The sequence below is a fragment of the Syngnathus acus genome, chromosome 2 (assembly GCF_901709675.1).
Source record: "Syngnathus acus chromosome 2, fSynAcu1.2, whole genome shotgun sequence".
Lineage (NCBI taxonomy): Eukaryota > Metazoa > Chordata > Actinopteri > Syngnathiformes > Syngnathidae > Syngnathus > Syngnathus acus.
The window spans coordinates 14,856,411-14,884,333 of NC_051088.1; the positions used below are offsets into that span (position 1 = coordinate 14,856,411).

Sequence of the window (27,923 nt, forward strand, 5' to 3'; positions counted from 1 at the left end):
TTGTAACTTTCAGATGAAGAGTTCAAGTTGTGTGGGAGACAACAGGAAACCTGTGACCCCACAAATCCAGAAAGAATTAATGGAGCTTTTCAATCACTTCAGCAACTTCAGCCTAGAATTTGCTTCCTCAGAAAGGCATGTCGGTGGAATTGAAGAGGACTTCCAAATATTCTCCCCACATCACTAGTCAAGGTCAGCAGCATTCCATTCCCACTATACACAGCGGTGCACTGCTTCCCCCTCCTGATACACTGAAGGGTAGAGCAGATTTTCCTCAAAGCCAAATGATTCTGTAGTGTTGACACTTCCTTTGGTGCTGTTGGGAAAAAACATCTAATGCCTTTATCTTGTCTGATCCCCACCAAAATTAGATTTCCCTGTTATTGAAATCTATTTAATTACCAAAGGTAGATGTTGGAAAGCCATATTGGGATTTATACACTGATAAATAGCGTTGGCGGTTTGTCTAAAAAAATCTTTATTTGTGTGGTAATTGGGGCTGCTGCAGAGGGAGGAAGACAAAAAAAACATTTAAAAGTCACCCTCCAGATGTGTGTGTGTGTTTCATTCGAGGGGAAGGATGGGAAGTGTACTTATATTGTAAACATTAAGAGGAAAAGGTCAAAAGCACAATTTGTGACTCAAGCACAACAGTAGCACAGTCCTATCTGGACTTGTTTGCACTTTTCTGTCTGCTGGTTTTGTTTTACATCTGTGCCCCTTTACGTGCCCAACCCCCCCCCATCTAATTATCAGTTTACACCCCTGTCCTGAAGACATCAAATAAACTGAATCATATTTCTTTGAAAAACACTTTATTTGAGGTACAAAATAATTTTGGGAATTAAAACGAAAGTATGTCCATATGCCGCAGTTGAGTGCCGTGACGATATACAGTTTAAGTATTGCACGTGTCCGCTACACAAAAAAGGTACAGTGGTGGCTTGAGACACAAGTAGAAGTTGTTACGTGACCACGGTGTACATTATAGCACAATTGGAATGTATTTTTAATAAGTAAAACATAGCACGCTGTAAAATTGTACTTTCAATTCATAGGACATTGAGGTGCTCCTTCTAATGTGAAGTCCTTGGCAGTAAAATACAGACATATGAATATACATGGAGATAAGTAAATTGCAGTAAAATTATTCACAGAGGATGAAGAATATATAAATGTGAGTATTGTTATATGCTCTGTTGATCGCAAGTCAAAGCAAAAATTGCCCCCACTAAAATAATACTTCTATGAGGATCTAAAAAGGTTGCACACATTACATGCGCCATAGAAATTACACAAGATGGAAGTATGGCTGTAGGCAGGAAACCTCTCCAATCTGTACTGCAGCTACGTGATCAATACTCATAGGAGGCTAAACACAACTGTTGGCCAATGCAAATTTCAAAATGTCAGTAACGATTCACTGTTGTCTCCATGGGAAACAAAAAGACAAGCACCTCCAGATCACAGCAGGGGAGTGCATCAGAAAGAAAGAACAACAAATGCCAGTTATTAGCACCGGCAATTTATTTACGGACTTGAGTGGAGACGTGACTGCATCTAGCATGCAAAGATGAGAGAGCCTGATTATTGATGTGAAATGTCAGAACATGGTAGAGCTGTTGGGTGTGCCACTAATGGCACTGAAGATACCCATTGAGTCTGACAAAGAGCTCCTCATGCCATCATTCACTGAGTTGATCTGGAAGAAATAGTTGACTATTAAAGACTAGGAAATGCGTTTTTTTTTTTCAGGAAGACTATGCAGTTTAATTCGTTCCATGACAACACTTTTTATTTTGGATCATCTCTCGCTTTTGAAATAAATAGAAATGGCAAAATAGCAACAAGTTGCTTAAAGGGACACACCACTGATTTAATTTGGAAATTCTCTTTCCAAAATTTGATTCAAAACTAAAACATGAACCCTACAAGTACAACATGTATTTTATTTGCCAAACTATCACTTGTTGTAAATTGAGTTGAGATGAGTTTTCAAGTTTTCAGTCAACTCAAGCAATCATCATATCAAGTGTCACTTGAATCAGGTCACTTGTATTTCAAGGCATCACTGTGAAGCATTTTTAAAAGTGTAAGAGCATATTGATGTTCGAGTAATATTTTTCAAGCAGTCTCTATTCTGCTGTAAACAAAAATAAATATGCCTCATCTTAAACGACTCTCCACCATTAGCGTCCCGATTACCTGCTCATGCATAATGTTTGACAGCTCCCGGGTCAGATCCCTGTAGTTGGCCTTCATTTCATCATGATACTCCTGCTGATCCTCTTTAATCAACCGCTCATTTATATCCAGCGCCTGGCCGCAGGCCTCTGCAAAATGCCTGCCAAAGCACGGCCTAAAGTTTTAGTGCCAATTGAAAGTGACAATAAATCTATTCACAATGAAAGATATAAAAAAAGGTAATGGCCTACGGGAAGATGTCCCTCTAAACTTACCTGAAGACCTCTTTGAGCTGTTTGACCTTATTGTCTGGATATTTCTTGGCACTCGTGTCATCTAAAAAGGCTCTGGCATAAGCAAGAGGACCAGCGTTGACCTGGCGATGATTTGTTGATCATTACAGTACATATCATTGTTATTAGCAAATGTGTTATTTCTAAATCACGTCAAAATTTTGGAATTAAATAACGTGTGAAAAAATTAAGTTGGACAGATCAGCCTAAAATGTTGACCAGTTATCTACAAATATACACGCACCTGAACACAAACACTGCCTTGCAGTTTGAGCTGTAGCCGGATCATGTCCACGTCGGAGGCCGAGCACACCAAGCGCAGTTCAGCCACTTTTGCGCTCATCTCATCTATGGCAACCTCGATGGGGCTGAGGTCACTCTGATGTTGGTACATGACAGCGATTCGCTTCTTCACATATGGAAAACAGTGGGTGGCTAAAGGGGAAAATAAATGATATCGTATAGAACTTCTACTTGTTTTGTTTGGCTTTTCTATCTATGGTGCTACACTGAGCATGAGAAACCATACTAGGCCAACAGGACAATCATCGATCTTTCACTCTGGAAAGAAGTAAACAGGATGAAATTTCTGATTTACTTCCATGCAGTGACCTAGGGTGAATAGCTGGGGGTCATTTTGGTAGACAAACGCACAAGAACAATGTTTTTTGTCAGTCAGCACGTGGATAGAAATACTGTTCAACCTACTGGTGAGAATGGTCCGTCGTTTACACTGCTCCTCCACGCCACCCTGCTTCTTGCCTGACACCGTAAAGGGCGTCTCAAACACAAAGCGACGGATGTTGTGACTTTTTTCAAAGTCGGTCTTCCTCTCCTCCAACTCCTTGTCATCGAGGTATGGCACGACATGTGTCACCTGTATGTAGGCGTACTTGGAATCCAGGTCTTTTGGGTTTACCTGTGGGTTTACATTAGTCATCAATGCTGACAAAAATATTGGGATACCTGGCAGTGCACTGACAGGGACTAAGTCAACCCAATTTTTTTCCTTTCGAATATTTTATTCTGTGCAGCCCAACTCGTCAAAACACAGGGTTCGTGGAATATGTATTACACAGGCAAAATCCACTTGTTTTTTTCATTCTCTGAGGGCAGACATCTTTCCATTTGCTGTCGACTGAAAATGGCATCACAGTCGCCAGGTCTGAAGTCACAACCAATCACGGCTCACCGGTTTTCTGAAAGTGAGCCATGATTGGTTGTGGCCTGAGCCCATGCTACTATAATGTCATTTTCAGTCGCCAGTAAGTGGCAAAATGGCCATCCCTGATAAAAATGGGTGAATTTTGCTGTTTAACTCGTATTCCACAAACACAATATTAATCAGAGTGCTGTGTTTGGACTAGTGGGGGCACATTTTATTGAAAATAATATTTTGGGATTGATCTCCCCTTTAAAATAGACTCTGCACTGCAATGTGCTCAACTCAAACATACGTACTAAATCTTCAGTCAAAGTGAAGAGTATCAGGGCCACGATCATGTCACTCAATGTAAACTAAAGTCACAGATTACTACAAACTAAATCCTACCAAATGTTCCCCTGGGACTATCACCCAACAGTAAGTCAGGCCCAACTGTTCATTTGTAGCGCTCTTTAAACGTGTTCCCACCTTTCCTGAGTCCTGGATAATCTTGACATTCTCTTGACCAAACTTGTACGAGTAGAGCTTCACCAGCCTCTGTGAAATCTCTGACAGAGGTGTGAACTTTGGCTCTTTGTAGATGTATTCTTTGCCATCTTCATCCTCAAAGAAGCCCTACATGCAAGTGAGAGGCTGTTAGAAAACGCCGTTATCACAATTCCCTTTTGTGCTGTGCATGCTCATTCAAAGGCATAACATAACTAATGCACATGTCTAGAACTTTTGTGCACACTTACAGCAGAGCTGGAATGGGATGTGAAAGAAATCAATAAAAACACTGTTTGGCACCACAAAACCATGAGTCACTCTTAAGTGTAGCGCATTACCTGTCCAAAAAAGGCCACTCTGAAGTATGTGCCCAGGAGACGTTTGCCGGTATGCATCACCTCCAAAACTTTAGTGTAGGCACGATGGAGGGTATCGTACACGTGTGTCAGTTTCTGCGGCACCAAAACACAAACACTGGATTGTTTTAGTGTTATTATACGCAGTAAATGTTTTGGTCCTTTCCTGGTTGAAGAGGCTGCTGACTGGCAGTGATAAGTGAGCTGACCTGTCAAGAACAACATTTTTTTAAGATTGGCAAGTCAGTCTTTGTCTACCTCAGATATCTTAGCAATGGAGATATCGATCCATTTTCTATTCGACATGATCTGCTCTGGTTCACAATTAAGGAAGCTGGAGTAATCCTGTCTGATTCAGACATATACCAGAAAGCAAGTACTGTACTGTACAGGGAATAAAGATGTTGTATTCGTCAAAAATAATACATAATATGCAACCTGCTCAAATCCCTGCTGAAGATGGCAACGTTCCCGTTAATCACGCTGTGCGGTTTGTTTCATGTAGCTCAAGGAAAAGCATTTTGGAAATAATTGGCACTCGAGTCAAGTCTCAAGAAGGAGACCACTCATAGCGCAGAAAGCCTTCACACCAAAAACTAACAACATACTCCATGAGTCATACCGCATCTACTGTATAAACATTATTGGGTGTTACTGACAATATTTCCTCAGCTAAAATATCCATTATAGGCAGAATTAGGACTGGCCTAGGGCATCTCCTTGTTGTGTCTTCATCAGAACTTGGAGGTAAATCTGTTTTCACTGTCCAAAATAGGGGTACAGTAAGAGTCTATTTGTGTCCCATGTAAAAACGGTATAAATTTGTGTACCTCAAAATCTCTGCGTTTTTCGTGTATGGGAATGATGAGCCTGTAGATATCAGCAATGAGCTCATAGCGCTCTGCATTCCAAAGACCATCAGCACACTCCTCCAAAAGCTCCATCAGAACCTCCTGTGCAAATGTAATCATTGCAGACTCATTTTATTGTCCTCTTAAAATTGTCCATTGAAGTGTGGTTCCCTGACACGACGCCAGAAGTGTGTGCAACTACACATGGACCACAACCTGTGTCAAAGTCTGTTTTGAGTTTCCCATCATAATTTCACAGCACAATTCACACTCTCGGCAGAGATAACGGCGATGGTACAGGCATTAGGTGACACGTGAGATAATGAAGAAAAAAATGCTGCATCAGTGCTTTGGAATGACACGTAGAACGCAGACCTCGTTAAAATGTACGTCCTGCATCCCTACGTCTTCCATCATGGCAGCTTCTTCGTCAATATTTGGAGTGATGACGCGAAAGGCTGAGCATCCGTGCTTCAACATTCCTTCCAAATGAAGAGAACGAAGCAAAGCTGTACTTGGGCAATCCACAGTGTTGTGGGGAGGTTATAAAAATATCGGAGCAAACAGTAAGCTCACCTTTCCTCCACAAGTACTCGGCAACCAGAGCTGCAACGTGCACGTAGCAAATGGCTGCCTGAAAGTAAAGCAGACAAAACAGATTAGCTCCAAAGTGGAAGTCACTATCTCTTCTTTTTGTGAAGTCACCTCTGAAAGGTCGCCATTCTTGTTGTGGATCCGCGCCATGCTATCCAACCAGGTCTTGCGGAGCTCTGGTGTGCTTGTGTACGACTTGGCCAAACTATATTGGAGGTCCACCAACATCTCCGGGTCGTTCTCGTGCTCTTTCATTTGCTCGGTGGCCATTAGCACGGTTCTGATTCGTTTGGTCAGGTCCTTCACATCTGATGGAAACGCAGTGTGCTGGAAAACACAGCAGTGCACACTCAACTACATACATTAGTCCACTTAAGCATAGAAAATGTTCCTTTGAATTGATTCTAAATCTGGACTGCGACGTGAAGTAGAAGTAAACAAAGCAATCAGAAATAAATGAACGAACTGAGCTAGCATTTGGTAAATTGAAGTCACCCGCAGAAAGTGACACAAGACTTTAAGTTGACTACCTTCCCTTTTATACACTACTGTTCTCATTCGGGTCAAGGGTAAGTTGGAGCCTAGCCCAGCTGACCTTATGGGCCAAAGGTGAACTACACCTTGGAATGGTCACAAGCCTATTGCAGGGTTAATGGAAATTCAAAAAGCTGCTGCATTTGTGCTCCTGGAGGCTGGCCAGCGTGTACCTAGGTCTGTGTACTTTATTATCCATCCAATCATTATACAAACCGCTTATCCTCACGGCCATTTTTTAATCTGCTGTTTGTATTGGTTGTGTACAAAGCCATAAAAACAAAGCTGATTTCATTGTATCATATATCACCAACCCACAACTGACCTTGATGCTTTGATCACCGTTTGCACAGTTGTTAATAATAGACAGAGACTGCTGGAAGCGCGTGCTACCGATGCCGATGACATCGGCGATCAGTTGGCTGACAGCAATCACCACCTGAGCAGAATGCAGAGTAAACAAAGCTGAGATACAAACAATGTGTGGACAGACCAAGGATGCTATTCATCAGAAACAGGTACCTGCAGGTGGGTTCTGACAAACGATTTACGTCCGGTGTAGTCAAAGTTGCTTTTCATGAGGATGTAAAGGAGATTAGCGGCGGCATTGCGGAGGGAGCTCAGTTTGGAGTTGCAACACTTCAATATCTCATAACATAGGGAGGCGCACATGTCAGCCCGGCCATCGAAAAACGCGCAGGGGAACTGGAGTTTACAAGGGAGACAAAAAAAAAATCAAATCAGAAACAAAAATCTGATTTTGCAGAACACTGTAAGATGTGTCAGAAACGTTCGAGGGCTGGTGTTGCAGAAGACATTTGTAAATCCCCTTCAGTGCATGCAAGCAACTCTATGAAGTAATCCCGCATCGTTTGCTTCATTCAATAAACAAGGAAGGTGACTTGTGGCTACTTCGCCATGTCAGAACAAACTTCCTACACCCCAACCTGGCTTCATATGAGTTTTTCCTCCTCTTTGCTAAACTCAAGTGGATCAAGGGGACCCATTTTAAGAACATCAAGACGGTTGTGATGTCAGAGCTGCAGAGAATCCCGGAAGAATCCATCTAGCAGTACTACCATGCGGAAAACTCTTACAAAGGTCTTTTGCAACGCCTATCCAAGAACTTTTCTGACACATCGTAAAGGCCTTAGCGACACAGGATACAAAAAAATGGGCATACGTATTGAGAGGCCATTGCACATATAGTAAGGGAAGAAAATGTGGATCTGTGATCTGAGTTAAGCAGCCCACAATTCTCCAATCTCCACTTGTTCATCCCAAAAGTGTTTGCTCTCAAACTCTTTCACAGCAAATTCATTTAAATTGCTTGCTCTGTGCCCTCGTTAACAGTCATGCTGCAGTGAGAGGGAACTAAGAAGCCTGGCCTAATCATGAATTGATTCATGAATTAAAGAGTCCATGGTGTATTTGAAATGTCAAGACGGTTCACCTTGTAGATAAAAGTCCTCAGTGAGATGAAGACCTGCCTGAGAGCAGCCTCAGATTGAGCAATCTGCAGAAAGCACAGATGCACCTCAAATACTTTCTTCATCAGTGGATTGTGGCCAAGATCTGAGTTCAGCTGGCTCTGAGGAAGGAAATGGGGGGCGGGGGTGAACATATTGCATGCGGAAAATAATACGGTATAATTGGTTAAATCTCATCACAGCCACAGAATCCACTAACAATCTGTAGAAGGAGTATTTTTGATTCAGTTTGTTTTCGAACTGATTTGAAAAGTCCCATTCTTAGTTTTCACGTTCAAGGTATTTCCAAATACTGTACCTTGAATCCCATGATGAAAATGCTCAGCGTGTCGAGCACAGTCAGACACACCTCTGTGGACACGTTGGCCTCCAGTAAACATTGGGTGGCCACATCGGCTTCTGTATGGGAGTACACTGATGGCAACAACACAAGGTCTTTGTAGATTTTTTTTTTTTATTGCTGTTCATGTGATACGTCCTGAGATATTGCTTGATTACTCAATGTTGCTTGGAAGATGATAAGTGTTATTGTAATTTGCGCAAGCTATCATTAATATTTGATTGCGTTTCTCGTTACAGATATGACACAACTCTTATTTTCTTCTTGTTTTGACATGGATATCGAACCTTAGACTCCAGTAGTTTACAAGAGCTTCGTCAAAAGACAGTCTTACTGTTGTTGAGCGTGCACAAATTCTCCACTGCCCCAAGCTGTTGTAAGCGGGCATGCAGAATCCCTGCCCTGTTTCGAGACACGGGCAAAGTCAACGACTTCCTGTCTGGACTCAGACACATTGCCGTTTCGTGACTCCTGTTGGCAGCAAAACAAATGTGCGTCACAATTGCTTTTACAGAAAACAGATGCGTAGTAGAAGAAAGCAATTACGTAATAAAAAGAAGCATCAAGCAATGTTAGTGGACTCTTACCCATGCAGGAGTGGTTAAGGGACATAGTACAGCATTAACTGTTTTGATAGTTTGCTAGCAGCAGTAATGACAGCAAAAGGATTCAAGAACTCAAAAAAAAAATCTTATTTGATTAAAAACAACATTTACTCCACCTGACAATGACTCGCTTCCCCATGTATCTAAACTGATGAAGGCAGACTCTGCGAATTGAACCAAATGAATTAAAGCATAAGGACCACTTGCACACAGTGTTGTATGCTTTCGAGCCGTACTTACTCTAGTAGTGTCAAAAAGTCCATTAGCTCGGATGATGATGCTTTGTTCCAGTATGCATAAAGGGCATCTGAGGGGAATAAACGTGAGCTGTTATGTTCTTGGTGTTCTTAATGCAACAATGCTTAGGCATCCATCAATTTCTGAACATGCTGTGCAGTCACAGTAATGGCTGAAGCCTAAAACTGGTTGCCAATCAACTACAGTGTGATTGTGACAGTAATTTCATAAAACACATATATCCAGAGTCAAACACAATCAATGGACACAACCATACTATTTTATGCAAGTTTTCATCTATGCATATGCAGCAAATCAAAAGTGAGTCTGAATTGATTTTTTTTCTAAATAGTGATATATTGATACTACAAAGAAATTTGTTTTCTACGTACCATCTGACATGCTTTTGAGGACATGCAGAAAACACATGAGCAGGTTTTTGCTCTCATCTCGGTCCATTTTGTCAAAACGCAGCACGGCACTGCCCACAGCACAATGGTTCTGATGCAAAAGAGTGGGAGAAAGTTCAATTGAAAATGAGAAAAACATATTCTTAGAAAATCAATTTCACTCAAAACCCATGAGCAGGAGGTAAAACAAAAGATGCATATTTGCTGCCAGGGGGAAACAAAAGACAAAAAAATAAAAAACACAGGAAGCTGAAAAGAGGTGCTGTAGCTATTTGGCTAATATAAAGCATACATGGCAAGTATATTGAATATAACTAAACTTTAAACCTCTATAACCTAATGCACGCTTTAAACACCGGGCTCAACTATAACAAAATAAAAAACTGTACATGAGTATAGATTCCGTCACTGACACTTGAATGTTAATTAAAACATTGCACCCAGATACAAGTTTAAAAACAAACAATTCGTAAAGATGAGATGACAAGAATTGAACTTAAAAGTTAAATACAACAGAAGGCAGTCATTTCTTCCCACGCCACTAGAGGGAGCTCGCATACCACTGGTATGAAGCAGAACTTGGCTTTATAAGGTCCAGGGGGTGAGGAGCCCCATTGAGCGTGCAATCTATTTTCTCATTAGTGTCGGGGTTGTGCTTATCCCAACCCTGGACTGGTTACCAGCTCGCAGAGCACATTGACACAGTGACTCCTACTAAATTTATCCAAGATGTTAGAGAGGTGGGGCTATGGGGCATTTTTAGCTGAAGGCTAATCACACAGCAAAAAAATCTAATAGAACTGTTCTGTGTTTTGAAGAACAAGAAAAAATGCAGCGTGCTATTGGTGGAACTGTCTACCTTCTCGGAACTCTTTTCCAGCAGGCTGCTGTCAGAGTCGGTGGAGACCAGGGAACCTCTGGAGTCTGCAAGGTGAATGGCATTGGGAGTGCAGCTGTGAGGAGAAGCTGCAGTGACAAATCAAGGTTAGTGCACAGCTACATTAAAGGCTCAAGCTAGAATTATCAGCACTCACACATGAACAAATGATTCGATATTGTTCCAAGCTAAAAAACAGGGGAACTTCAGACAGGACTCACGAATGAAACATTGTGGTCTAAAATACGTAGACTAAGATTGGAGATGTACTCTTACCTGTGAGTGTATCAAAAATTAAGCACGAGTCCAGTTGTTTGGTCTGAGAAAATTATCCTGAAAGAACTTAAGTATTGTGGAGCTATAGCAATAAAATGGTTTTCACCATTTCAGTTATTCTGTGCTATGAATTTAACCACCTAGTGTGCAGCCATACCCAGAAGATGGTCTTGAAGGAACTCACTTGCTCCAAAAACATCTTTGTGAAGAGAACCATCGATGCTATGCTTTTGGGGGGTCACCAAAGAGTTCGGCACAAGTAAGTCCTCTCGTGGTTTCTGGCAATAAGACACAGCAAAAAAGACAAGGGTGCGGCTGTTTTTCTTCACAAGACAAGAGCCACATTTTAAAATGACAACTTTGGCTCTGTCAATAAGTTTGCTCATAATAATCACAATTGGAGCAGCACAGTCTGATTATAATGAACTCGTGCGTCTGTCTCGGGTTGAAGATTCTGGGTTCGAATCTTTGGCCTGTGTGAAGTTTGCATCTGTTTTCGACAGCTTCCTCCCACACTACAAAATCATGCATCTTCGTTTAGATGAAAACAAAATCTGCTAAGGTGCCCTGAATGATACGCTTAAACTCACTCACGACTCAAGTCAAGACAAACACAGTGGAAAATGGCTTGAAAAATAAAACACTGATTTTCAAAATGAGCTTTTCTACTCTCTAGCGTCATTGCACTTCTCGCTGCAGTTCCTTGTGATACCATCAGATGTCTCACTTACATTGTGGTGGCTTGGAAGGATGGACTCCTTGCTTTCCAGCCTGTGTGCATTCTCCTGTAGTAGGCCAAACAAGGGAAGGTAGAGGGTGGCAAGTCTGGCCTGATGGCTCTGGAATAGAAGTTATTAGATGAGTCATTCCAGACTTGGAGAACCAGTGAGACTTCAAATAATTCATGCACAAAATAAAGGAATTTACTTGTGGAGCTGGGCGTATCAAATAATGATTTACCTGTTTTTCTGACTACTCAATTTGACTAAAGTACGAGCTTGACACTCACTTTGGCAGCGTAGCGGGCATCAAATGCGTGTTTAACCATCAGTCTCTTCAGAACCTGGATGGCGATCTGCTGGACTTCTCGGCTCTCTTGTAAGGCGCTGCCCACCTCCCTCAGCAGAAGACCCACCAGGAAGTGGTTTCGACAGAAGTCATCAGTCAGTGAGTAGTCCAATTGGAAATCTATGAAAGAAAATGAAAGCAAATGAAATAATCATACTAAAATTGAAGAAAAAATGTTTGTTTATGAAATAAAACTGCATTTCATACTTGTTAATTTGATGCACACACTTTTGGGGATTATTTAAAATGACTGGAACTCCATCTTGAAGATATCCATGGCAGTAATAAATACTGTAGTCAAATTTACCTTGGAACCTGTGTATGCGTCCTTTTCCAAGTGGCATGGGAAGATTGAGTGGGATGTAATGCTCATGGTTGCACACAATTCTCAGAAACTCAAACTTAAACTCATACAAAGTCTGGAAGAAAAATATGTGAAATGTTATACTCGGTGGCTTTAAGGTCATTCATAACAAAGTCTGAAAGTGCTGCATTTCCAAACCTTGGTGTCACCAGGTATGAAGCAGTTTGTGTAATTATTGATCTGTTTGAACACAAAACCACGGTCCATAAAGGTGAAGCAGCGCTGGTGAGGGAATAGAAATAACAAAGACAATGTTTTCACACACCTTCAACAAAGGAGAAAGATAGTTTCTTCTAAATTCAGGGTTTGAAACCAACCTTAATGAAAACTGCCAGGCTGTGATTAGCATTGCGTGCCGCATCCAGGTTGTCTTTGTATTTCTGTGTGATGTGAGGCATCAGCATGTTGACCAAGATCTCAACAGCATGGTAGAAGGAGGCAGAAAAATGTTGCTTTCTTGACACCTGCACCAAGATAAGAAATTAAACAAATAGAATTTCAATTTGGGACATGGAGGCCAGGGCTCTTACAATAAAAGACTTACTTTGACTCGACCACTCTCAGCCAGATAATGAGCCATTGATTTGACCAACGCTTCAAAGAAGTACCAAGAATGCTGCAATGCAAAGTAAACATTTGTTAGAAAAGAAGCAGGAAAAACAACAACACAAAAAGAGGCTTACTTAATTTCTTGGTATTGCACTGTCTATTCATGTTTAAAGGTTAATACAGTCCAAACCGGTGGAAAAAGTCTGGTAGCAAAAACAACATTGTGGAACATTCTCAAAATAATCTATTAATTTTGAGGTCATTTACTTATTTATTTTAAAGTTGTACAAATACCATTATGTCTTTATCATTGTATGTATTTTTGTTTGAAATATGTCAGAAACTCTACTTAACCTTTCTAAAGAAATACTTGGGAACACATTGATGATTGCTTCTTCACTTCCACATGTATCAAGGATTTTTTTTAATAGCTAGCTGTGAATACCTTCAGTAGCTTGTTTCTTGTTAGGAAATCTGTGGATGGCTTCAGAATTGCTGTCATGGCTTTTGTCAGCTCCTCATGAACATTCTTTTCATTATTGGAGGAATACGGCTCTGGTTTGAAGACAAACTGTTCAAAGGGAAAAAATATGTCATGTTTTTGAAATGGAGAAAGCATTGCCGTTGTTTACGTTGTATCCACAATACACATTGCAACCTTGACATAAGACCTCAGGTAATGCTCAAGCCCTTCTTCGTGGCATTGCGCTACAATGTGCACCATTACCCTAATGGGAAAGAGAGATTGTTAAATGGGAAATAAAAGTGCAGTGTAGCCCACGGTGCAGAGGGTTGTGGCCTCGCCTCGTCACGTTGACAGCCACATCTTCATGCGTGGCGCTGGTGAGGACACAGAACAGCTGGTTGAGGATGGTGGGAAGAAAGTTCACCATGATATGCCCTTCAACCGCGTGGAGACTCTGGCAAAGAAGGGAGTAGTTGGCATTTATTACGACATGAATACATGGCGAGTCTCATTGTCCCTGAAGAAATGAAATGTGTAACCTTTAGGAATTTCACCAGCCCGCCCTCTGTTGCTTGTTCTGACACTTTGAGGCTTTCACAGTGGTTGAAGAAGTTGTGCAAGTGTTGATCCTAATTGAATTCGGAATTGTTGGGGAATTTTAGAAGAAATAGTGAATGCTGAAGAGCTTAAATTACACTTTCCAAACAGCAAGCAATGAGAGGTCTTTATGTGGTTATTGACATGATACCTGAGTGTAAATTGTGGAAACAAGATGTGTTGAGACTTTGAACAGCGGCTTTCCTCCATCAACCCACTTGATGTCCAAGGTAGAATGCTGCAATGACAAAAGGTGAATTGAGATACATGACTAGAATAGTAAGTGGTTCGTAAAGGCTCGCAATCAAATCCCACTGGGAGCTTTCAAATCGGAATAATTGGAATTGTGTAGCTAATGTCCTTTACAAATGGACTATTGTTCATTTATTATTTTTACCTTTGTGATAGCATCCTGGCAACTGAGGTAGCCCGCAGGCAAATGAGCAGCCACAGGTAGCTGCTGTTCACTCATGTTGACCCGACCATCTCTTAGCAGAGGCCACCATGCTGAGCCCACTGTAGGAACAAAGCAGATCTTTTTACCAGTCCTCTCTGGATATCAATAAGCATGAAAATAAAAGATAATGAAGAATAAAATGAAGAAATACCTTATGGATATTTCATCTTTGTGCTCTTCAATATAGTATAGTATAGTATAGACTTGTATAGTATTATTTATTTACTTATTTATTTACTTATTTACTTACTTACTTATTTTGTTATTCATTATTTATAATTCATTATTTATTATTCATTATGTATTATTTATGCATCTTATGTGCCCCACGAAGGCAATTCATGTGCGTCAACTTCGTATTGCAAGCATTTTTGTTACCAGTCCCTTTCTAAAGTCAAATGAAAAATAGTTGAACAATTATTTACTGGCTTCTGAATTTGTACAGTTTAAATTTTATGATATAGATTCACAGTCATAATGTACCTCCAAAAGAAAGCATAAATAACTACAATGTGGCCCGTAACAAGGATAAGTTCAAATACATCTATATAATAAGTTATCACACATTTTTTCTTGGTAATTTGCTGCTAACGCGTGTATCCTTGAATTCTGACCAAAAGTTGCCCAGCACAAAGCCAAATAAAGTCACAAAATGAATGTTGCCTTCTGGGTAGATAGTATCATACTCTGCAAATTCCCAATTTCCCCACCCTCCCCCTTTGATCCACTTCCACAGCAATGGTACGAGTTCATTGTCTTTGGCAATATTTTCACCAATTTAGTATGTGGTGCTCGAGGAACAGCCTACCTGGAGTCTCCACCACATCTTTCTTCTTCTTGTTGCTGTCACAGCTAACGTGATAGAAGGTGAAAAGAAGGTGGTGCTTTTGGTGCAGCTGAGTCGGCAATTCTATCTTTATCTGGGTTGCGAGAGAGTTAGCGATTTCTAAATGATGGTTTTTCATTATACTGCAGAATAGACAAGTGGCACTGGAAAACAGTCTCATCTTGTCACACGAGCACAAAGATTACTCGAGTGATCCATTGTGCTGAGACGAAAACGTCACCTCGTCATAGAATTCGGGGTTCTGGTGGTGGTGCAAAACAGCTGCGTAAGCTTTCTTGGTGAATAGAGAAGTTCCAGGATGACCATAGATGCGCTGAGGTTAATTGAAGAAAGCAGATATGGTTCATTAGGCTAAAACAAAAAGACTAAACTCATCTGAAAACTGAAAATACATCAGACAAGGTGTATGGCAAGCATGACTCAACTACGACATCTACAGTAATTTCATCCTTCATCCTTTTTTGTATTCAATTTTTCCACAACCACAGTAACTTGGGTTAAGACTTGAAAATTACTCATGATTTGGATCCCTCCCTCTTCTTAAAGCAATTTTCCATTAAGTGTCCATTCAATCGATGCCTAATGAATCCGATTGTGTCATATTACTTATATGCCAATTTCTGAACTCGTATGCTGATGTATTTATTTGGTGTTTTTCCAACTACTGACCTGGCAAATATTTTATCTCTGCAAAAAAAATCCTCATGCAAACATACCCTTAGCGGCTGGGCTTCCTCTTTGTCAGAATCCTTGAATTCAATGCAAACTGCAATATTCCTGGCCTGAAGAGAGAGGGCATACATTGAGGAAGGATAACTAGAAAATGTAAAAAAAAAAAAAAAAAAATCCTCAGCCTGTGACTTTCAGAGATGGGAAATGCAGTAAAAGCCCTCCCATAGTTTCACAGATGCTTCTACTCAACCTTCTATGGTGAGTAGAAGCACCAGTGGAGCACCTGTGACTGAAGCCAAACTGTGGCAGGGTATTTACTTTCTGGACCTGGATTTCTAATTTCTTCTGAAATGGCAAAATCCCGCTGACAGCTAAAATAAATGGAAACGGAAATGTCCCAGACCAGTGAAAAAAAAATATTGCGGAAAATGAAAGCTGCATATTTCAATAACAATGGGGCAAATAAGAAGAGGAAAAAAACTCTTTAAAATTGGTTTAACTGCACATACCTTAGCAAAAGATTTCTGACCATCATATTTGAGGTGCTTTGGGTGTACATAAAGATGGTTTTTATAGATGGTAAAGGGTTGGGAGCACTTGGCTATGGTGGGTACAAATTCCTCCACTTCCAGAGCGGCGCTGCTTGACCCATTTACGTCAAAGTTCCTCAAAGGGATGTAGGAGGAAGTGAGGCAATCTGCAGTAAGGGGACAAGAAGGTGCTTTGATATAAAGTTGCTTTTGGTAGAGGATTACATTATTTTTGTGTCAACATTTAGTAGATTTACTGGTCACATCCGGGGCCACGCAATCAATGGTTATATCCAGGTTCCCCAACAGCACAGGGAGTTTAGCCATTTTCTCTGGTCTGTTGGGAGAGTCGAATAATGAAGGAAAACAGATGTAAGAATATCTTGGAGGGATATTAGCATATAGAGAGTAAGGGGGAAATTTACTTTTTAAAGTCAGCGAGAAGTTTGAACATGTCGTCATCTGACAACTTGCTGCTGTCTTGACGGTAAAGAGCTGAGAAGCGAGCGTTTTTGTCCAAAGTTCCCGATGCATCTTTGAATACGGGCCTGTGAGGATAAATAATGCCGCAGTGAAAATGACACTTCAGTTTAATATCTCGGGTTTCAGTGTAAATCACGTAGATCCTCTTCTATGCAACGTTAAGTCGGACAGAAATTGCAGCGAGCAATGGAGCTAGGGAGCCTCACTCTGACCTAATCTAGCTGACTTGTGGCCCACACAAATGTCATAATAATGGTATGGGATGCTTGCAAGATATCTTATGGCATGATATCTTAAAGTGGACTAACGTTACTAAATTAAAATTTTCAAGATTCAAGGAGAACCAAAAATGCACTGCATCCAGGTGAACCCAAATTGGCAAATTGTCTAAAAATATTGAAACACTGAACCATTGGAAATATACATGAAACATTTAGGTCATATTAAGTTCATTTGGAAATTTTGCAGCACATTCTAGGTTCAACCAGAAATTTCGCCTGGAATCTTAATAACCCGGAAATTTGGTAGTGTTTGGAAGTGTTCAGTGGGGGAAAAAAATGACCTTGCAGACCAGGCGAACGGCATTCGGTACCGGCCCAATCTGCTGCAGGCCGTCTTTGCATTCTTCAACACCCTTTGAGCCACCTAATCAGGACAGGAGATTATTTTTTGGGTAATAAACAAACAAATAAATCAAGGAGGTACATGGTAACAAGCTGTCATTGTCATGCGGGCACCTTTGTCGAGTCTGAGCTCTTCATGTAGGGTTCAGTACAATGGGTGATACCCCCTTGGAGGACCTTCTCAATCCTCGCCACTAGGAAGATCTCAGGATGGGGGCACGTGACTGAAAAGACCCCCTGCTTGGGGTATTGGAGAGCTGTCTCCGGAAACCCGCTGGCCAGCCTCTGGCGGCCAAAGGGGTCCTCACCCTGACAACCGTTCATGTGCAAGTCGTGGCCACAAGCTGAGCCTGGTGTCATTTGTCGGACCGAAGGGTGGTTGAGATCCACGTGGAAATCCGCTGAAATTTTTCTGCTGTTCTGAACATCAAAGAGGGACAGAACCACATAGAAAGGTTCCACCTTTCATGAGAGAAAGAAAACAATTAAATGATTAATTGAAATTTAAATTTGCATATCAACAAAACTACTTTTATACGAGAACGTACATTGGTTATTGGTCCCGCTTCGTTCTCTGCAATGCAGCACTGTAGGTTGAACAGCAAGTCATGACAGCTGACCAAGATCCTTTTCCCGAATTTCTCCTCAAACTGATGCACATCTGGCTCAATGCGAGTGAAATCCAGTTTCTGTGAGCAGAGGCACCCTTGCCAGAAAGCCGTGGCAGCCATAAATCATGAACGGAACATATCATTTAGATTTGACACATTACCTGTGCGTCTGGGTCCAACGTAAACAACTTCAGCCTGGTTTCACTCCTCGTTTTAAACTCAATATTGCTGGCCGTCTGAAATGAAAGCGAAACACCAAAAATTCAACAGCAGCGAATAGTCGTAAAATTGAGTTTCGCTCATTTCGATTCTTCTCTTGTAATGAGCATTTATGATTTTTTTTTTCTAAATTGCTGCACGGTACAACGCTAATGTGCCTGAGAGAAGGTCAGAAGAGGAGCTAACAAGTAAAGCTCCACTTAATAGATGGAGCAGGAAAAAAACAACCCACCTGAAAACTGTCCTGAAAACGTCCAGAGCAGAGGTCGGCTTTTCCGTCATCCTCATCTGCGGAGAAGATCAAATAGAGTTCTTTTGCTTGATAAAAGTATGAGGAACTTTTAAATGAATAAATGGAAGAATATTATAATATGACAAATTTGTAGAAAAAAAAAACACACCATCTTCTAAGTCCATGTGATGTTTCTCCTGCATGGCCTGTTCAAAGCTGCTGTGGAGAATTTTGTTAAGTGTACTGATCCATTCCTCCATCTCCAGTTCACTCTCTGCAGCCAGCAGGAATGTGCTCTTATCCTGCATCTTCAGCTCAAAGCCAAACCTCCTCACTTTATTGTTCTGCAAAACCAAGATAAGAACAACAACAACAAAAAATCTAACTTTTTTGCTCATTTGTGTGTGTTTGTGTGAGCGGCGCTCCTCTCCTAACCTGAACGACCCCCATGCATGAGTCAAGGAAGATGGTTCCTTTCGGTTCCTTGGAGGTGTTTTCATCTTTGTAGAAATTTAGATTGTATGATCCATCTCCGAGTTGAGCCAGATGGAAGTATCTTCTCTTGAAGGACTATAGAATGACAATTTGCAATGAGGCAGTGGTAAAAAAAAAAAAAGTTCGAGAAATATCTTCACGCATAACTGAAGGGAACAGCTTGTGTTGTTCTATAACTCCCTAATCCATGATACCCTTACCTAGACCTCATTAAGACAACTCCAGATCTGAAATCTCCAGTCAGTGTCGAGACAAACCCTTTAAAGCAAAGTTGCAGGCCAGCAAAAGCATAAACATGAGCTGGAAGAAGATAAGAAAATAACGGCCTGTACTGATCTTTAAGACCTGAACAGCTAGCACTGACCGACTCGGGAATGGGACATACACTATTTGTGAAGAACATTGTTATGGTACTCACTCGCATAGTAACACTGATTGCACCGTTCATGTTGCCTTTGTACAGCCAGCCGTGTTTAGACACTCCTCCCTTGTGAGACCCAAGAGGGTCTTCATCCTGCAGGAGGGAGTGCCAAAAAAACACATCAAGGCTTTTACAAAAACATCCTAAAATCCAAAGAAAACAACTCAAAGCAGATATACAGTATCCATTCATATTCAATTACAAGGCAAATTTGCTGAATGTGCATTTAAGATGCTACTAAAGTTGATTTAGGAACAATTAAGAGTTTCTATGGGTGGTCTGAAAAGGAAGGAGGGCGGGGGGCATTGTAAGATTTGTTACCTCATCTTTTTCCACATCTTCATCCACCTCAAAAAGATGAGTGGCCAGCTTCTCGGGTCTTAACACTTTACTGAAGGCAAAAGTAAATTTGACCTGATTTGACATATTCATTAAATAACAGCACATTTAAGAAATACATTGGTAAATGCATCATGGCAAAATGATTTGATACGCTTCACTTTTTCAAAGGCACTTGGTGCAGGAATGCTTGTCAAGTATTTTGTTAGGGCGGTTGACTCTTTGACCTTTATTTTTTTTTTCCAAAAGCCAACTTCCTCTGGGGATAAAGTCAAGGCCAAGGCCAGTGTTTGTCCAGTCTTATCTTAAATATGACTCTCAACATCTGGAAAAATAATCTCCTCAGATTCAGCTTTAATTCTGAGTTTTTGCATATTAATTAATTTCAGGTTGGAAATTTTATTGTCACTGATTTTTAATTGGAAGAGGAATGGTTGTTGTGCAAGTGAAAAAACGTGAACTAGCAACACTTTAGAACTTGTAATGAACGATATCAACAATATAGCATAATATATCAGTGGATGATAACCAATACAACCTCTATTGTTTTGAATTGTAGCTCCAAAACAACAAATTTCCCTGTGTGCTTTAATCCGAGATAAAACATTTGCAAGACATGCAAACTTCAGCTGTGCATCTCTGAACACATTTTGCAGATTTAACCCGACATCCATCATATGCTAAAGACTTACTTGGGAAGCTGTCGGAAGTCCCCAGAATATTCTTCATACTTGTAATTGACCACATGCCAGTCTGACTTGTATGTTTTTATGCACTGTGGAGAAACAAAGTAAAATGATGCATTGTAAAATAAATACTATGTAAATGCCCAAATAAAATGTACCTACTTAAAGATATCTGTTTTGTAAATTCATAACATGAGGAAAGAGGCACATATTCTGGAAATATTCCCATTTGTATGCTGTCATTTATGCCATAAACTAAGGCAAAATGCGTTTTCCACTTTCAATCACGCCGCACCCTCATCACAGTCAGCTGAAACATGCGTAGCATCAAAAACAACACCCATCTGCTGTGTATTTCACAGAGAGTGGAAAAGTTCAATCCCAGGCTAACATTTGCAATCATTTCTGTTTCATCTGAGCCGCTCGACTCTTCTTCAGCCTTTGAAACCGAAATGAACGTGTTAGCGGGGTTCATGTGGTGTTTTTACCTCTTGGACAAACAGTGAGTGTGTTTCTTGGTCTGCATTTTCTGGCGCAGTGGAGAAGACAGTGCGGCCCTGGCGCTTCAGCGTGCAGATCTGATGAGACAAGCACAAAATGAAACAATCGAAATCTCTTCTGCTCAATTTTGCTCAGAATCAAATGATAGTTAAAAGTGACATCAAGTCATTCTGAAGTAGAAATTAACTAACGTTTTGATGTAATCTAGTAGGCCTGATAAATGGTTCCGGTTGTAGAGTCCCTGCGACTGTTTTTTACGGTTTTATAATTGGAAAAACATCAACAGTATATTCATTTGCGGATTCTACCAGCTCAGTGGCCTAGTGGTAGAGTGTCCGCCCTGAGACTGGAAGGTTGTGGGTTCAAACCCCGGCCGGGTCATACCAAAGACTATAAAAATGGGACCCATTGCCTCCCTGCTTGGCACTCAGCATTAAGGGTTGGAATTGGGGGGTTAGATCACCAACTGATTCCCGAGCGCGGCACCGCTGCTGCTCACTGCTCCCCTCTCCCCCAGGGGATGGATTAAAATCACACGGGGATGGGTTAAATGCAGAGGACAAATTTCACCACACCCAGGTGTGTGTGTGACGATCATTGGGACTTTAATCTTTAATTCTCCTGCTAATTCGCAGAATCCAAACCTCCCACATTTTGTTCTATTGAATTAGATTCTCCTGAAGATTTGTAATTTCTCAGCATTGCCACATAGGTGATGGAAGTTTCAGTGTAGGATGCCCAGTTCAAAATCTCTTTAACCTTATTAGACATATAGAGCCAGACAGGGGGAAATCAATGCTGGAGCCGCAGGGCTTGGGGAGTACAACACCATTAAATGTTACTCAACACACGCAAGTTGTGCTGGAAAATTGAGCTACAATGACCTAGATTTGTCATTGCTCTTAAATGACTCATATGATGCGAGCAAGCATTATTTGCACTCATTGATGAGTAGACCAGGAGCAAAGTAATATTTTTAGGATTAGCGTGGCACCGAAAGGGCTTTTTTTTTTTTATAAAAGAAAAAAAACATCACAGCTCGTCATTCCAACTAGAATATGTAAACGCTAACGTGATAGTAATGCCAAACATTACAACTGTGTGAAGACTGAAGTCTCTATTGTTTAAGGAGTCTCAATGAAGGACGGGCACTTATTTGTCGCCATCTTGCCACTCGCGCCTCGTGTGGGCTCAAGAAGCCGCTTTGAGTGGCCATAACGCAAGTCGTCTCTGACCACTCCCACAAAAGCGCAGCCCTCCCTCTCGAAGCCTCATTGATCTGCGCTCATCCACAAAATTATGAACATCAGGTCTAACCCGCCTCCGCAGACAACAGTGCACTGTGGACAAGTGAGTTTCTAGTCAAATTGGCATGCATACTTTTGAACCGTCACAGCTCTAAACCCAGATCCGAGTAAGTAAGCCTTTTCTTGAAGGAAAGGAAATGCAAGATCATTCAAAACAAAACCTCACACACACTCTCATCAATCAATTATGGTCAAATTAAGAGCATTCCTTTCCATGTTGGACTTTGAGCAGCATGTTCCAAAAGGAAGAAGGGCTTGATGCATAAAAGAGGCACGAGGAGGTTGGTATCTTGGCAGCTAAATGAAGCAATTCTTTTTTTTTTTTTTTTTTTACACAGTCAGGCCACAATCTTCTTGTGCGCTCACATGCACTTGCATGAGGGCGGAATGTGTGCATGTAAACTCCTGAGAAACTGCCAACCTCACAGCCCCTTTCCCTTCTCCTCCTCTCCTTTTTGTGGCCAGTGATGGAAAACATATGGCAGGTTAGGCAGGAGAGCACAAATTTTATTTTTGGGGCTTCTGTCCACTTGGGCTTGTGAGCACCAGCTCACCTGCGACCCTAATGAAGACAAATAGTATAGAAGATTGATAGTTACGTCTGGTTTTGAACAACCTCCACCAAAATATTCACATCTGTCTCAACTTGCCTAATAGATGTCGATTGCTGCAGCTTTTTTTCTTTTCTTTTTTTTTTATAAGTATGAAAGGAACTCTCATATTTGGTGATGCTAAAATTGCAAACTCAAAGCTATAGAATTACAGAGGCTAATTGAGGATTTACTAGGCCGGCTAAGCCCACACGTATCTCCGTATGCCAAATCGAATATGCAGCAGAAAATGGGCTGTATCATTGTGGCAGCAAATTGGCTCTGGCTGGTAACATTACATTGTTTTGCAAGTAAAATGCTGTATTGTGAAGCAAAGGGTTGAAAATATTTACAGAAGCATGTATCAATTACAGTTTTATCTGAAAATTGTGTATGAATGCTGGCAAATTAATGAAGCCCAACAGTGGATATTATACCCATCACAGCGTTTTAAATATGAGTAGTTTTGTCATCACATTTTAGGAATCTGATTGGATGTTTGGAAAAAAATTGAGGAAGATGCCATGTTAACAATTTCTGCCCATGATCTTACGTTTGATCTATTTTGTTGCAAATGTTGCGGGGAAAACAAACAACAAAAGTCTCTGGACTGCTCGCTATTTTTGTTGTTGTTGAAGATAACCAAGTCATGATTATCCTAAGTTAAACTAGTTATGGTTCATGCCCGCATTTTTGATATTTGCATGTTATGAAGAGAACAAATGTGGTAGCTATGAACAATACAATACTGTTGACACTGTCAATCCCTAATTAAAGTCACCGTTGATAAATAATGTCGGAGTAATGAACTTTTACCTGAAAGTCATCCAGGGGGAACTGTAGCATGTCCCGCAGAGCATCACTCATTATTTGCATTTTGTTTTGTATGATCACACTCTCATAGTCCAGGGGCTCGATGACCTTGGGCTTGACCTGCAAAAGTAAATTATAGCATGGCATTAACATGTGGCAAAACAAACTCGTGACCGGTAACTGTAAAATGTGTCAGAGAGCTTGTTGTTAGTAGGAGAGGGTATTCTTGTGCGGACAAGTTGCCATTGTTCTTTCACAAGTGGTCATCAGTTGGAACAGTTTGATAAGTGAAGGGAGCGATGGAGGGATGAGCCCGTGCGCACGGGTGCATATGACTGTACCAGTCACTATGTCATGATCTCAAATGCAAAACTGTAACTAGTGGAGCACTCGTCTCATAATTAGAACAATGGACTGGCGCTGGGGTAAAAGAAATACTACTGCAAATACTTCAAGACTCTACTTAAGTAGATGCTTCAGGAATCTGCACTGAACTTGCGCAAATACTTTTCATACAACATATTTTTACACTTGCAAATATCGGCACTCTTTCTATTTTGTACTCTTTACTTTGCACATTACGTTTTCACTTTCATATTTCTACTCATTCTTGTATTTTCTTTTAATTTAATATACCAAATAATTTATCCTTACTCTTCAGAGAACCATCTCGCATGTCTCACACATGCAGACGCAACGAGAGGCGAGTGAAGCTGCAAGTGTGACAAACATCTTGCCAGCCTTTACAGTAGTTGCCTTTTTTCCCCCACAACACATTAGAAATTGTCCCCCATCTCCATCCGTTAACGTTCAGATGGTAGCAAATATTGTCAAAATTATTATGCAAGGTTGTTTTAAAATGTGTCAAATCTGTTTTTAATTAACTCTTAAGCCAAGGTAGTAGAGCATCCACAATTTTTTGTGTTATGCGAACAACAAATTGAAACCTTTTGGCGTTGTGTCAAAAGCATATGGTGGTGCTGCTGCAGTGACATGCATCTATTTTTCTGGTAAAACGGGTGTGCTTCAGTTACTTCTGTCTGAAAGCGCATGCAGGCAAATAAATGCCAGCTCCTGATACGCCAATTTGCCGAGAAGATGTTGAGAAAGTGGCCTGAATAAAATTGGGCTGCGATAGGCCCCAGCAATTATTACATCATCATCATTTGGGTTGTTGACTGGCTATAGCACTGATACCCCAATCCCAAAATGTTTTCAAACCAGATCGCCATTAAAGACCTATTGGATGGTCAATGAGTGTATGCTTTACTTTTTAAGATAATTTTTTTCTTTTCTGTGTGTTCAAAGCATGTGTGAAGTTTTTCAAACTTCCAGTATCTGTGGCACAGGAAGCAAGGGAGCTCTAGTTCTTAAAAATAAGGATCAACATTCAATCCCCTGTGGGAGGTATACCCTGGAGCTGCTATTTCCCTTTTCCGTCCAGTTGCTTTTAAAAGGCATCTTCAAAGCTCCTCTTAAAAGTCCATCAGAGAGATGAGGAATGTGTTTAGAAACGTTCAGATTCGATTACTGCTATCTTGTGTTCAGCTCACTCAATGAAGTGTATGGTGGGTGAACATCAACTTACCAAGGATACCTGTGATCCAGCCTCCGCCTCAATCTCAGCCAAGCACTTGTACTTCTGGGGTGACTCTATCACCATCTCCCGTTTGGGGGCTTTTCCTGCCCGGCTCTGCATGGCGCTCAGTGCCCGATACCGCCGGTCCGTGATCAGGTGTGAGCTTCACTTCCCTGCACAGGCTGTCATGTTGTGGGGTGGACTGTGAGAGCTCCAGTGAACTTTTTCTTCTGTTACAATGCCTCCTGAGCTCTCAGCGGAGGGCCCCTCCCACCTTTACAGCTGGAAAAGTGCGTGCGTGTATGCGCGTGTGTGCGCGTGTGTAAGTAGGAGGAGCTGATGCCCTTCCTACATTCAAACGTTTACTTAAAAAATTGACTTGTTCCTGCTAGATATAAGGTTAAAGGACAGAACATATTGTGACATTACTTGAGACCCCAAGTCGTTTATCATGCTGTTCACAGCTTCCTGCTCTGGGGATATATTTAAATAGTATCTGGGGAACGATTTGATTCCCAGTGGAACAATCTTAGACTAAAAAAAAAAAAGAAACCTTGATTTTTTTTTTTTTTCTATCCTAAACCAGAATTACTCATGCACCATTGTTGTATACACAAAAATGACAGCTCTAATAAAAACACTGGGTTGTAGTAGAGTTGTAATAACAATAAACTATGATTTTTAATGAATATGAAAAAAATCATGAAATGATGAATAAAATAAAAAGTATTGCTTCTCGTGAAAGATTACTGAGCCCACACAATGGACAACAGAAAGAATTGAGTAACCTCCACCAAAACAAAAAAATGGAGCTTTAAAGGCCTTTTGTATAGAAATTTTTAATGAAATGACCATCAGGTCCTGAAAACTAAATAATATACTGCCTTTTAACTCCAAAAAAAAACCAAACATTAAATCACAGCTTTTCAGCTATTGACTCTAATAACTGTGATTTAAAAACATTGAAGTGCTCGATAAATAAAGCGAGGTGAGACTATCGAGCCATCCGTCATCGTTCGACTGTTCTGTTATTCTCCTTTTGCCAGATAGCAAATGATGTATGAGGTCAGTTTTGTTGCGCCTCAGTGATGGCATAGCCAGTTGTGCATGATAATAACCCTGTTGTGAAAAGGCCTCTGCTGCATGACGTCATCCCTGCGACTTTCACCACCATCCGAGCAGCACTCCGAAGGTCATTGTTGCCACTGTAACATACGAATTGTGTATGCTAGCAGACAGGAAAGCGGAGTTTACATTAGTTGAGACAATTATAAATCCTCCTTGTAAAAGTGGAGAAAGCAGGAAATGATGATCTCCATTTGCTTTTTGCGCAGCTTGAACCCATTAGGAAGTGTTAGCTTTCCACACCCTTCCCAAGAGACTTTCATGCTCACTCTCACATGCGGGAATGACGTTAAAGCTCTTAAACATGCACATGCGCACACTTACCAATCAGGTTAATATAATGTTTGGGAACCAACAATCACTCCATCCAGTCAGAAAGTGCCAAGTTATCAAAGTTCCTTCTTTGGCTGCAGTCGTCTGAAATTCGGTTACGGCAGGTAATGCATGAAAACATGTGGGACACAGTAGATGAAGCAATTTGAGAGGGGAGTTCCCAGCGTCGCCATGATGTCAGCGCTCTCAGTGGTGCTAATGTCCCCGGCCGGGATTTAGTACGGTTGTAGGAGCTGTGATTGATTCACCAACATGCTACAATATACAGAGGTCTGTTTCTTTCTAATTACCTCCAAAGATGTATTTTTTTTTTGTTGCCACCTACTTATTGTTACCATTAACATTTTCCCTTGGGATAAGAAAAGTAAGATTAAAAAAGAGCTTTCAGAAGGATAATGTCATTTTTATTCAATGAAGAGCCAGAAGGTGCGGCAAGACAAAAATATAAACATATGGACATGACCGATCATGGTGGAAGGCGGTCAAGTGTCCACTGCAAAGATTTGTGATCTCACAGGCCAGCTTAACATCATCCACCTGTGGAGCCCTCCTTGCAGTTCCGACTGGTTTGTTTTGTCTTATCAGTTTCTCCTCTTGTGTCAAGGTCCGATAGTAAAGGGAATGAGAAGAGCCACTTTGATTGCTAAAATACCCTAACTTGGTCTCAGCTGCCTCGGCACGGATTTCGGGCACACCTCATGTTAGACTTGCACAGAAACATGGCTCTATGAACTTTGCATGACAAGAGTGATCATCTACGATTTGGAAGCTGCACAGAATACACATTCTTCAGGGAAATGTGAAGGAGGAGACCATTATTCTCTGAGTTTTTTTTTTTTAGCTCCCTGTAGGCTGAGTGATTCCCCTGCTTTATGAAACCTGCTCATGTTGTCAGGATACTTGATGGTGAGAGTCTGGGGGAATATTTTCTGACTGGGGTAACATCGGTGCTTCCAGCGGGCCGAATCGAGGCCTTTAGTTGTCACAGTGCGGAAGCCAGTCCCTTAAGAATGGCATGAGGGCATTCTTGAGGGTTTGCATGTTCTCCCCGTGCCTGCGTGTTCTCCCACGCAGGCATGGGGAGAACATGCAAACTCCACACAAAGAGAACCCTGTACCTTAAAACTGTGAGGCAACATGCTAGCCAGCTCACCATCATAATAAGAGGTGTTTTTAAAAATATATCCCTTTTATATACTGCAGATAAGCTGTTCTGCATCATACAGCAAAGGTGGCTGTTCGGGTGTACCTTGTAGACTACCCATTATTTTCGTAGGTGATTTATGATACGCTGGTTGCAAGTACAGTATTCATA

The 27,923-nt window shown here is 41.1% G+C and overlaps 1 protein-coding gene across 2 annotated transcripts; it reads right to left on the reverse strand.

Moving 5' to 3' along the window:
- Positions 1 to 799: 799 nt before the first annotated feature.
- On the reverse strand, positions 800 to 25,389 carry LOC119138224 (dedicator of cytokinesis protein 9-like). 2 transcript variants are annotated; one of them, XM_037278070.1, is made up of 52 exons: positions 25,160 to 25,389; positions 23,575 to 23,691; positions 20,849 to 20,938; positions 20,367 to 20,449; positions 19,657 to 19,726; positions 19,333 to 19,428; positions 18,855 to 18,989; positions 18,589 to 18,763; positions 18,420 to 18,475; positions 18,130 to 18,204; positions 17,906 to 18,046; positions 17,472 to 17,819; positions 17,297 to 17,379; positions 16,677 to 16,799; positions 16,509 to 16,588; positions 16,231 to 16,418; positions 15,766 to 15,831; positions 15,270 to 15,362; positions 15,011 to 15,122; positions 14,143 to 14,261; positions 13,897 to 13,983; positions 13,688 to 13,777; positions 13,487 to 13,602; positions 13,341 to 13,410; positions 13,128 to 13,253; positions 12,678 to 12,749; positions 12,451 to 12,597; positions 12,272 to 12,355; positions 12,077 to 12,188; positions 11,711 to 11,889; positions 11,433 to 11,540; positions 10,859 to 10,979; positions 10,408 to 10,514; positions 9,531 to 9,639; positions 9,142 to 9,208; positions 9,018 to 9,065; positions 8,631 to 8,767; positions 8,255 to 8,370; positions 7,920 to 8,057; positions 6,989 to 7,171; positions 6,792 to 6,905; positions 6,044 to 6,259; positions 5,915 to 5,972; positions 5,714 to 5,820; positions 5,318 to 5,440; positions 4,470 to 4,583; positions 4,111 to 4,257; positions 3,186 to 3,396; positions 2,722 to 2,912; positions 2,460 to 2,560; positions 2,206 to 2,344; positions 800 to 1,702 (listed from the first exon to the last, which is right to left on the reverse strand). In XM_037278070.1, the coding sequence occupies exons 1-52, from the start codon at positions 25,268 to 25,270 to the stop codon at positions 1,604 to 1,606; spliced, it is 6,198 nt and encodes a 2,065-aa protein (XP_037133965.1). In that variant the 5' UTR covers positions 25,271 to 25,389; the 3' UTR covers positions 800 to 1,603. The 2 variants fall into 2 exon arrangements, with proteins under 2 accessions (XP_037133965.1, XP_037133976.1); XM_037278081.1 differs by having other exon boundaries at positions 10,886 to 10,979; positions 25,160 to 25,388.
- Positions 25,390 to 27,923: the final 2,534 nt, after the last annotated feature.